General features: G+C 40.0%; 1 protein-coding gene across 10 annotated transcripts in view; it reads left to right on the top strand.

The window, feature by feature from the left end:
- The window catches only part of LOC124856707 (peroxisomal succinyl-coenzyme A thioesterase-like), a 55,897-nt gene extending 44,321 nt beyond the window's left edge, over positions 1-11,576 (top strand). For 6 of the 10 annotated variants that reach the window (XM_047347502.1, XM_047347494.1, XM_047347465.1 and 3 more), the window contains exons 9-11: positions 7,632-7,712; positions 10,945-11,086; positions 11,178-11,576. In XM_047347502.1, the coding sequence (XP_047203458.1) occupies positions 7,632-7,712; positions 10,945-11,086; positions 11,178-11,314 (360 nt within the window). In that variant the 3' untranslated portion in view covers positions 11,315-11,576. Of the gene's footprint in view, positions 1-7,631; positions 7,713-10,944; positions 11,091-11,177 lie in introns of all 10 variants that reach the window. The other 4 variants (XR_007035408.1, XR_007035407.1, XM_047347483.1 and 1 more) reach the window with 4 other exon arrangements.
- The last annotated feature ends 895 nt before the right edge of the window (positions 11,577-12,471 follow it).

Consider the following 12,471-nt stretch of genomic DNA (forward strand, 5'->3'; position numbering starts at 1 on the left):
GTCAGCTGATTCATTTTGCTGAATGCTGGGTGGAGACGGTGTTCTATTTAAATCTTCAACAGCCTGTTCTAATGAGCGTAAAAAGTCACCGTGCAGATTTGGATTTATTACATTTTCACTGTTAGCAGGAGAGGCATTTAACCCGATGTTATCTGCTACTTCTGCATTAATGGGAATTTCACTAAGTTGAGCAACAACATTCCTTATCTCATTCAGCGCATGTGTGATCTGGCTATCCATATTAACATGAGTATCAGAAGAAGAAGAAGAATAAGACCCAGGGATCAGTTTAAATCACCTTGATATCAGCACAATGTTTCAGTAACAATGTCTGACATGCAGCCAGAAGCGTTAAACTTGATGCTTTATTACAACGTTCACGTTAGGATAGGGGAACTCTGTCTGCACTGTTGCTGTCCAGGTCTCGATGAAATCTGTTCCACCATCAACGTTGCCTCTGGACAGATAAAGAAAAAATAAATTAATGAAATATACAAATTAATTCAGTAGGTAAATGAGTATAAGAAGAATTAAACTTACCATTCAATAAACCTCTAACAAGCCTCGCCCTGGTATAAAGAGCACAGAGTCGCCGTCTTTTCCTCAATTTAAGATATTCTGTGAAACAAAATAAAGTTACCTTACAATGCAGGTATTTTGAAAAACAAAATCTGGTTTCTGTGAAGATTTGGATAGAACAGAATTTGAAATACTATAACTTACTCCGTACACGGGGTATTTGAACGGTTCCGGGCGGTTCCAGCTCTTCCTGCACTGAACTGGTAGAGTTCTGCTGAATGTTATCTAGGTTATCTAGGTTCTGATTTAAATCATTCGATATATCTGTAAAATATTTTATCAGGGGTTAAAACAAGTCTGCAATATCGCATAGACCTGTGAAAACATATGCATAGAAATATATATATATATATATATATATATATTTTTTTTTTACTTACTCTCCTCTTCCGAATTAATTTTTCCAGCGCATGATCAGGGGACTGCGACGCATGAATGGCTTCGCCCTCTATTTCATGTTTAGCTGGGATCGGACTGTCTTTTTTAAAGACAAGTTTCCGTCTCAACTTTGATTTTTTCGGAGGCAGACGGTTACAAACGCTGACCTCTCCAACGTTCAGGAATACGTCTCTTGTTAAATCTGTAAGTAGAATTTTATTTCATTTATTGTTTAATTCACAAAATAGCATTCATCAGTTGACTAAACCAGATGATGTTTAGTCAACTGATGTTGCAGTTAATAATTACCATAGTCAGACTGTGTAAAAACGATACCATCCAGCTCGTCACTCGTGGGTTCTAAAGAATATAAATTAAACATTATTATTATCCAACGAGCATTCACAAGAATTCTTAAAGATGAATACTTACTACTGAAGATTGCGTTGTATTTCTCGATAGAAGCAGAATGTTCACCACCTTCTTCGTTTCCTGAAATATGTTCCAACATTTTTTGTTTCTCTTTACAAGTGTTCTAAAAATATTTTAGTGTAATTGGTTAAAAATAAACTTTTAGCTGCCAGATTTGAAGCCGATCTCCCAGTAAAGATTGCGCTGTATCTCTCGATAGAACCAGGATGACTGACTACGCCACCTTCTCTGTTTCCAATGACGAAATCCTATCAGCGCGCATAGTTACGCCCCTTGGTCACACCCCCCGAGACTCCTCAGCAACAGCGCAGACGCGTTAATTCAATAAACAGGGGATGGGAATTGTCAGAGGCAATGCTCGAGACTTTGGGCCAGGAAGGAGCACAGTCCTCTTAATTACTTTGACTACAGTCGGTGTGAAGACTTTGTCTGAGACAATACACAAGAAACAGCTGCAGATGTCTGAGGTCTGATCACCTATTCAATAAACAGTGGATGTGTATTGACTGAGACAATGCTTGACTCTTTGGGCCAGGAAGGAGCGCGGTCATCTTAATTACTTTGACTACAGTCAGTGTGAAGACTTTGTCTGAGACAATACACAAGAAACAGCTGCGGATGTCTGCCTTAATTCAATAAACAGTGACATGTCTGAGGACTTTATAACCTTTATTTATTTTTTTTTTTTCAGTTTCTTGTGACGTTTTACATAGACCACACATACAGGTTACAACCTCTGGCTCCCATGTGGGATGAGGAGAAAACTGTTTTATCTAAATCCTCAATAACTATTGGTCTAAGATGAAAAAAGAAAAGCTTAAGGTAACTAAAATTATCATCCATTTTACCAAATGGAGTCTCTCATGATTCCAAACAAAGTCTTTTAGCTGTAGAATCCATTTCTAATTTGGAAACAGCATACTGAGCACTCATAAAATTTTAGATAATTCCATGTTTGGCTTACTTTTTAACTATTTTTTTTTTTCAGTTCATTTGTTTCTATTTTTTAGATCATCTCTACAAGTTAGTGGTGCAGATTAGATTACTCAAACATTTGAGCAGAGGAAGAAAGGTTCTGTATCTACTTTTTTGTCTTTCTTGTTTTTTTTTAGATGTAAAAACATCCATCTAAATAACCCCTGCGTTAAAACTAAATAAATTTACAATTCTGTCAGGTTCTTTCTTTTTATCAGAATTTTGTGAGATGTGCCTGCATTAACCTGAGTGACCTTTAAAGTGGAGAAACTACATGTTTTGTTTTTAGATGTAAAAAACATTTAAAAACATACAATTAGAAAGATTCGCTTCCTTATAATGACAGCATCCGGTTAATGACAACATCCGGTTAATGACAACATCCAGTTAATGACGATTTCCGGTTACGTCACCGGAAGTCCCTCCCTAGGATGTCCCGCCACCGGAAATCCTGCCCACCTGTCAAAATTTCCACACCTCGTTTGATTGAAGGATGTACATTTAGTCTCTCACATCATTAAACAGCACTCGATAAACATTTGCGAGTAAACTGAAACAGCTTTTATGTGAGTGAAGTTTGTTGATATTAAATATTATAGCGCTAACATTTAAAAGCTAAAGCCAGAAAATACCTGTGGCATCAGAAGACATCCTGTTATAGCAAGAGGACCCTCCTGCTATTAGCTGAACATTTTTACATGTGTTCATATCCCAGCAGTGTTATCATGTCAAACACAGAATTTTGTTTGCCTTCATTTTTTTTATATAGCCACAACACAAATAAAAAAGCCACAACGATTCAAAAGCCACAATGGAAATGATCTGCAGTGGAAGTGACGGTACCGGTGTTACACCAAAATCTGTGACCCATCACAATCTGTTGTGTACAAATCCAGGCGCTGCATCCTTTAAAGTCCACATTTGTAGCCCAATTACATCACATCAATGCGACAAACGGAGTCCATATTCGAAGGCTCCACGAAATGCTGCCCCACCCTGGAGCCAGGTCGGGACTCATCGGTGAGCGCCTAGTGGCCAGGTTACTGCTCACGGGACCCGGCTGGGCCAAGCCTGAATGAGAAACGTAAAGCCATCCCCCAGTGGGCCCACCACCTGCAGGGGGAACCATGAGGGACCAGTGGTAAGAGGATCAGACGGCGGTTGAAGGTGGCAACGACCCGATCTCCGGATGCTTATACTGGTTCTAGGGACGTTGACTGTCACCTCGCTGGGAGGGAAGCAGCCTGAGCTTGTGCAGGAGGTCAGGAGATATCGGCTACAAATTGTTGGGCTCACCTCCACGCATAGCGTGGGCTCTGAAACCCAGCTGCTCAAGAGAGATTGGACTCTCTTCTACTCTGAAGTGGCCCACTGGGAGAGGCGAGCTGGGGTGGGTTTGCTTGTTGACTCCAACTCAGCCGTCTCGTGTTGGGGTTTACCCCGGTGGATGAGAGGGTCACATCCCTGCGCCTTCAGTGCAGGGTCAGGTCTCTGACTGTCGTTTCGGTCTACGGGCTGAGCGGTAGTGTGGAGTACCTGGCCTTCTTGGCATCCCTGTTGAGGGTGCTCCATAGTGCCCTTCCTGGGGACATTATTCTGCTGGGGGACTTCAACGCCCACGTGGGAAACAAGAGTGACACCTGGAGAAGTATGATTGGGAGGAATGGCCTGCTCAATCTGAACCAGAGTGGTGTTTCTTTATTGGACTTCTGTGTCAGTCACCGATTGTCCATAGCAAACCCCATGTTCAAGCCTAGGAGGAGTTTGTTAACGAATGGAGAAGGACTACCTTCTCTCGCCTCGGAGCGATTCTGGGAAACCATCCAGCACCTCAGGAGAAGGAAGCAGTGCTTTGCCAACAGTATTTACTATGGGGAGCTGCTGCTGGTGGAAGCAAAAATTGGGGGCTTGGAGTTGGACTCATAATCACCCAGGCTGAAGTCACTGATGTGGTCAAAAAGCTCAGAGGTGACAAGGCTATGGGGGTGGACAAGATCCCCACTGAGTACCTCACATCTCTGGATGTTGTGTGGCTCTTGTGGCTGACATGCTTTTTTAACATTGCGTGGCGGTCGTGAACTTCGGCGTCTCTGCTTAGACAGCTGACCCCACAACCCAGTCATGGATAAGCAGAAGACAACAAATACATGTGTTAAATGCAGCAATGTTTTGCTAGTGCACTAATGGCTTTTATTTTCTCATGTTTTGACAGTGAACTGACAATATGGTCAGACTCAATCTCATAATGGCCTGCCTTGAGGATAAAGGCCTCTGAACATTGGTCGCGCATTTTGCAAACCTACAAACACAACACCATAGTGCATTTGTGGCAGTATCTGGTGATATTGTCTTACTCTGCTACACTTTGAACATTTTAACATTTTGTCAGCTGCTCTACCAGAAGAAACAAAATGTTGCATTTGTTTAATGCAAATATCAAAAATGCATACATCTACAAAGTAAGACCTCCTTTTGGCAAATTAGATCACAATCCTTTTTTTCTTCACATGGAATATAAACCTCTTGTTTAGAGGCAACCTGTGACAAAAAAACTGTAAGAAGATGGTCACAGAAAGCTGAAAATCCTGAAAAGTTGTTTTGCCACTACAGACTGGGATAGACTGTACGAGCCACATGAAAAGGACATCAATGCCATGACTGAGTGTGTGACCAACTATAACCAGAACAGTGAAGTGCTTCCTGAATAACTGGATCCCCAGCGACCTGAAGGAACTGCTAAACAAGAAAAAAAGAGCGTTCATTGAGGAAATTCTTGAGGAGCATACAAAAGCAACTTAAAGTCTAGATTAGAGAAAGCAAGAAGGCATACAGGAAGAAGCTGGAGAGCAGCAGAACAAGATTCAAGCAGAGGGAGGATCGCATAGATGGAAGTCTGGACAGCACCAGTGAACTGAACACATTCTTTACTAGGTTCAGTTCAACATCCTCCTCTGCTGCCTGCAGTCAAATAGACATTCCACTCTCCTTTGACCCACAGGTTTTCTGTTAGAGCTCAAATATTTTGTCTTCCACCTCGCCCATGGACCCTTTTTCTTCCACATCCTTGTCTTCAACCAAATCTGGAGATGTTGATACTTTCTTTGCCTCCCCTTCCTGCCTGTCTGTTTCTAGAAGTCATATGAAGAGGCAGCTGGATAGACTGAATTGGAACAAGGCTGCAGGTTCAGATGGTGTGAAGGCCTGCTCTGTACAGGCCTCTGAAGGCCTGTACAGAGCAGCTCTGTTGGATTCTGCAGCAACCTATCCAACCCCCTGCAGTTTGTTTATTGCCGTGGAGCATCTGCTTCAACAAACCCACCATCCTCTGGACAAAGCAGGCAGCAGTGTGAGGATCTTTGTATCTATGTTCTTTAATTTCTTCTGTGCATTTTACACAATTCATCAAGCTTTTTTATGCAATTTAGCCTGCCTTACTGTTAGAAACCCTAGAAGAGTCAGAGGCCTCAAGGTCTCAAGAAGCTGAGTGCAGAGAGCTGGTGGACTGCTTTGTGGCATGATGAAAACTCATCTTGAATGTGAACAAAACAAAGGAAATGATTAGTAGGTTTCTAAAGAAACAGGAATAGGTCTAACACAAATTTATATTACGAGCAATGTAGTGAAGTAATGTAGGAGTACAAATACCTTGTTCACCTGGAAAACAGTCTTGACTGGAGATGCATCAGTGAGGCTTTCTACAAAAAGGGACAGGGCAGACTGTTCATTTAACCCGTGGTCCTTCAGTGTTTGCAGCAAGACGCTGCATTTTTGCTATAAATCTGTTGTGAACAGTGCAGTCTCTTCTGCCATCATATGTTGGGGTAGCACCATCACAGTCTTGGACTTAAATAAGCTCAACAAGCTAATAAAGAAGGCTGGCTCTGTTCTGGGGAATACTCTGGAACCTCTGGAGATGATTGTGCAAAGAATGATTCTTAATAAAATTAAGAACATTACAGTCAACCCTGAGCATCCTCTTCACGAGACTCTCATACAATATGGTGTCTTCGGTCAGAGGCTTCTGTATAGATCCACTGTATAACTGACTGCTACAGAAAATCATTCCTGCCTACAGCCACCACCATCTACAGCAACTCTATGAAGAAATTTGGATAGTTGGAGTTAAAAAAAATCTCTTGATTTATCAGTCTGTCTACATTCCAGTCCTCACCTATGCTCATTGAAGATGGATCATGACCGAAGGAATGGGATATACAAGCAGCCGAAAGGACCTCCCTCCGTAGGGTAAACTCAGCCTTGGAGAGTATCAATCACACCTTCACACACTTCCAGTTATGCTTATGACCACTAACTGACATTTCTATCTTTTATTTTTTACATCCCGGGAATTTCTTGACTGTACACTACGCACAATTTTCTTTTTGTTTTGGATAATAAGGTGCTGTGCTGGAAACTGTCTTCATGTGAGTGGTTTTTGTGACTTTGATCTGCATTGAGTTTGGATCTAAGTGATCTCTAGCAGGCTATAGAACTCAGGTTATCAGGGTGCACTCAATATTGAGAACTGTCAACTAACATTTGGTCAAGTACTTGATACTGCTAGTTTTAACTTTGTAACAGTATTTTTTGGAATTTTTGTACTTGTTTATGTATTGTTTTGTACTACAAAGTTGTATTTGTCAAATGTGCTGTTTGGCTCAGTAAAGCTGACTTGTTGAGTGACATTCCTGTCTCCATGTCTCATTTAAACACACCACCTTCCTCCTATAGTGAAACATATTCATTAGTACGTATAGGTTCATTAGTACAATTTATTAATTAATTCTCTTTGTTACTAAATTGCAATTGCAACCAGCTACATTTTGAAAGTAGGCTACACAACACTGACAAGCAGCTCTCTTACTTGCATGACTTTGTCTAAGAAGTTTGGTCTGCTTTCCAACGTGCAGTGTGAAAGTGAAACAAACTAATTGAAGGTGTGAAATTTTCCTGCATTCCCTGTCCAAATGAGCCAAATTCCCCCAGAGTGCTCTGTGTTCTGAGTGAAAGCTTCCTTAATGGCAGTTTTTTTTTTTTACATTTATTTTACCAACATGCATATGAGTGGTTTGGATCAATTGAGAAGACAAAATGAAGTAGTAGTGTTTTAACTTGAAGCTATTTATTTCACAGTCAATGACTTATGGGTTCAGCGCAGTGCCTTCTATAAAAGAACTGGTCCAATTAAAAAAAACATCTGACTAACTCCAGGAGGTTTTCTTCCAAAAACAGGAAATGCAGTTAAAAAACTTTTTGTCTTTGAGAAGGTGGGAAAACTCCAGTGTCCCCTGATGCTGATTATTGGCGAAGATGATCAGAACTGGTGTCCCTGTGAATCTGCAATAGATGTGAGTTTCCAAACATTAAAGCTTTTTGTCTGAATGTAGCGAAGTACTTAACATGTTTTGTGACCCAACAACCAAAGACTTCACAGTATTTTATGTGATGGCCAACAATATGTAGCTTATAATAAAATTTTACTTTTAGAAGTAAATTGCTCAGTATACATTTTTTTGCAAAAATATCAATACTCATTGACCTAATTCACATTTGGCACAAATGTTTGTAAATAAAAATATGAAAAGTTTGGTGTAGATTTGTAAGCAGATGGCTTCTATTTGCATAGCATTATTTAAACAAGGTAATTAAAAGTCCTTAAAGCAAGAGCTTTAGAAAATCACATTGTTAATCCAATTTGTATTTAAAGAAAGAAATTAAAGTGCAAATTTAAAACTAATGAAAAGCTCAGACTTAAACAATCTTTGGCATTTATGTGTAAACTGCAGAAACAGTTACCCAGATATTGTCATATTGCACTAATCAGACATCAGCTGTCAGTGCATATATTTGTGTGTGTTTGTGTGCACAAGCCATGCTTATGTAGTCTACCAATGTATGGTAGATGAATTATACACAAATAAAACATTTGTGTATAATTCATTGTAATCTAGGGATGCTCCGATAAGGCTTTTTGCTGCCGATACTGATCGCCCATGAGTGCCGATCACTGATCACATGGATTGGCAGTAAATTTTTTGGTTTAGCTATTAGGGCTACTGGCTACATGATGTGGAAAAACAGAACCATAGCATCACCTTAATTTAGATGAAAAACATGTTTTTATTTACTTTTTCAAAATAAAAAATACAAAAAACTTGCAGGCACAATGCAGCAAATACAGGTTCCTCTCAAAAAATTTGCATATTGTGATAAAGTTCATTATTTTCTATAATGTAATGATGAAAATTTAACATTCATATATTTTAGATTCATTGCACACTAACTGAAATATTTCAGGTCTTTTATTGTCTTAATACGGATGATTTTGGCATACAGCTCATAAAAACCCAAAATTCCTATCTCACAAAATTAGCATATTTCATCCGACCAATAAAAGAAAAGTGTTTTAATACAAAAAACGTCAACCTTCAAATAATCATGTACAATTATGCACTCAATACTTGGTCGGGAATCCTTTTGCAGAAATGACTGCTTCAATGCGGCGTGGCATGGTGGCAATGAGCCTGTGTCACTGCTGAGGTCTTATGGAGGCCCAGGATGCTTCGATAGCGGCCTTTAGCTCATCCAGAGTGTTGGGTCTTGAGTCTCTCAACGTTCTCTTCACAATATCCCACAGATTCTCTATGGGGTTCAGGTCAGGAGAGTTGGCAGGCCAATTGAGCACAGTGATACCATGGTCAGTAAACCATTTACCAGTGGTTTTGGCACTGTGAGCAGGTACCAGGTCGTGCTGAAAAATGAAATCTTCATCTCCATAAAGCTTTTCAGCAGATGGAAGCATGAAGTGCTCCAAAATCTCCTGATAGCTAGCTGCATTGACCCAGCCCTTGATAAAACACAGTGGACCAACACCAGCAGCTGACACGGCACCCCAGACCATCACTGACTGTGGGTTCTTGACACTGGACTTCTGGCATTTTGGCATTTCCTTCTCCCCAGTCTTCCTCCAGACTCTGGCACCTTGATTTCCGGATGACATGCAGAATTTGCTTTCATCCGAAAAAAGTACTTTGGACCACTGAGCAACAGTCCAGTGCTGCTTCTCTGTAGCCCAGGTCAGGCGCTTCTGCCGCTGTTTCTGGTTCAAAAGTGGCTTGACCTGGGGAATGCAGTACCTGTAGCCCATTTCCTGCACACGCCTGTGCACGGTGGCTCTGGATGTTTCTACTCCAGACTCAGTCCACTGCTTCCGCAGGTCCCCCAAGGTCTGGAATCGGCCCTTCTCCACAATCTTCCTCAGGGTCCGGTCACCTCTTCTCGTTGTGCAGCGTTTTCTGCCACACTTTTCCTTCCCACTGAGGTGCCTTGATACAGCACTCTGGGAACAGCCTATTTGTTCAGAACTTTCTTTCTGTGTCTTACCCTCTTGCTTGAGGGTGTCAATAGTGGCCTTCTGGACAGCAGTCAGGTCGGCAGTCTTACCCATGATTGGGGTTTTGAGTAATGAACCAGGCTGGGAGTTTTAAAGGCCTCAGGAATCTTTTGCAGGTGTTTAAAGTTAACTCGTTGATTCAGATGATTAGGTTCATAGCTCGTTTAGAGACCCTTTTAATGATATGCTAATTTTGTGAGATAGAAATTTTGGGTTTTCATGAGCTGTATGCCAAAATCATCCGTATTAAGACAATAAAAGACCTGAAATATTTCAGTTAATGTGCAATGAATCTAAAATATATGAATGTTAAATTTTCATCATGACATTATGGAAAATGAACTTTATCACAATATGCTAATTTTTTGAGAATGACCTGTATTCAGTGAAAAGGACAAAAACCTGCTATCAGTAATGCAATCTTTAACAGAGTTAAATCATTAAGCCTCTAGTGAAATAATGCAGTAAGTCAAATAAATCTCACAACATTGCCTACATCAAATTATGTCAAGTAAAAAAGGAATTGATATATATAACTGGTCTGATTTCCTAAAGCCTCTTGCTTTGTGTATGTAGATGGGCAGTGCACGAACTGGATATTTGTCCTCTGGGGTAGCAAACAGTGGGGGATGGAAAGACAACAGTTCAATAGGGGAATGATGCTATTTGGTCATAATGACACATTAGTGTCTCCCACAGGAAACTGAGAACACTTGGGTTGAACTGAAAGTGCATGGATATCACCATCCTAATGCTCAAGCTGACAAGACTGTCTTAAATAAAAAATCCTTAACATCGACTGCACCTACAGGTTTTAAAGGTGCATGTGACAGTGCCTCCAAAGACTTGCAGCTGGAACTACAAATTGTTGGCTCAGGAGGCTAAATAACAATGCACAGCAACACCTTTCAGATTTTTATTTGTAAGGAATTCTAAAAACCATGTTTCTCCTAACTTTTCACATTACTTCAATGATGTTACCTTGCCTCTTCTGCAAAAAGGTTTGTAGTTGTAACATTGTAAAATGCAAAAAAGTCTAAAGAGTATGAATACTTTTGCAAAGCACTGTAAAACAGTTGTATGTATAAGATTAAATGTATTGTTGAAAAATATAAATATTTAATTTGCATGGCTCTATGCCAAAAGGTTTCCGTGATTTGAATGGTTTCAAATGTTCTGTTTTCCAGATGAAGGTGATGATGGAGCAAGCAGGGAACAGCCATCTACTGACTGTCCTGTCATACCCTAATGCAGGTCACCTGATCGAACCACCATATACGCCACATGCACGATCAAGTCTTTTTAAAGATGTGATTTCACATCAGAAGTGTAGGTTTGTCTTCAGACTTCAAAGCCTACTCTCTCATTCTGTTCAAAGTAACCCGGCCAGTGTACTGATGGCTGCTTTTGTTGTTTACAGTTATGGTTTTGTGGGGAGGACAGACCCTGGAGCATTCGCGGGCTCAGGAGGACGCCTGGAGGAAACTCTTGGTCTTTCTGAGGAAGAATCTCTATGGGGATGTTAAGACCGGAGCTTCATTGGTTTCCAACCTTTAAATAATGACTAATGGTTGTAATATTTTTGTCTCTACTAAGGAATGTAAATTACATTAGAAGCAAAGTGGATGTTTAAATGAAAATGCTTTTGACTGATAAACAATTAGTTGATTATGTATGAACCAGTTTTATACACTGTGCACCAAATAATCAAAAAACTTTTTAATATAAACCATAATGTGAAATAAGTGTTTTTATGAAAATACAGAATAAATCAACAACTGTCTGTATATACAATAAATAAACATTGCATGCATTCAGATTCAAAGTCTATAGTTAATGTAAGGATTATGATTATTGATTAATTAATATTCATCAAGAATTATAATTTAAAATCATAATTTGAAATTTTTTTTTTTTCTTAACCAAATAGAAATCAGAGATGTCCTCTGGTGTTGTGATTACGGGCTCAAAGCTTTTTAATAATTACAAATTATTAACCAAACCACAAACTGTCACTGTTTATTCAACCACTTCACTGAAGGGGGGGAACTTCGACCTTGTTTTGACAGATAAATCACTCTTGCACGAAATAAACACAAACGCTTCTCAATTATATATATAAAGATTTATTGAAGCCGAATAATCCTGATATACCGTTATTCTGGTCCAAAACCATCACCTAACTAACAAGCACCATTCTACACAAAGGGGATAAAAATGACTACCTAACAATGATAATAAAAGAAAACAAATATATATATATGCGCATTTAGTGTCTATGAAGATCAAACCAGCAGTTCTATGGACAAAATGTGTAATTTGGGTTAAATGGAAAGAGAAATCCTCCTGGTGCTGATGTCTCGATTGCAGCGATCAGTTGATAAAACGGTGGGGCCACGCCCCTTTAGCCACAACCAGCTGATCGCCCCAAATCTTGACAAAGGGTCATTAAGTCTGAGGCGGGAACTCAGTGACAAATCTCCAGCAATAAAACTGGAACAAAGAGTGGTCGGGCGAGGCTTTGCTTTGAATGTAAACTTTTAAAAGTTCAACTTCCAACTTCACTTGGAGATTTTCCAGCGCACTTGGGGCCTGATCTTCAAAGATCCCAAATAACGGGCGCAACATTGCTTGCAAAGAATTGCACATGCAGTAAGTGGGCGTAGCACGCGATCCTCAAAGATTGCACGTGCAATGGATAAAGGCGCAAAAGA

The sequence above is a fragment of the Girardinichthys multiradiatus genome, chromosome 2, assembly GCF_021462225.1.
Source record: "Girardinichthys multiradiatus isolate DD_20200921_A chromosome 2, DD_fGirMul_XY1, whole genome shotgun sequence".
NCBI lineage: Eukaryota > Metazoa > Chordata > Actinopteri > Cyprinodontiformes > Goodeidae > Girardinichthys > Girardinichthys multiradiatus.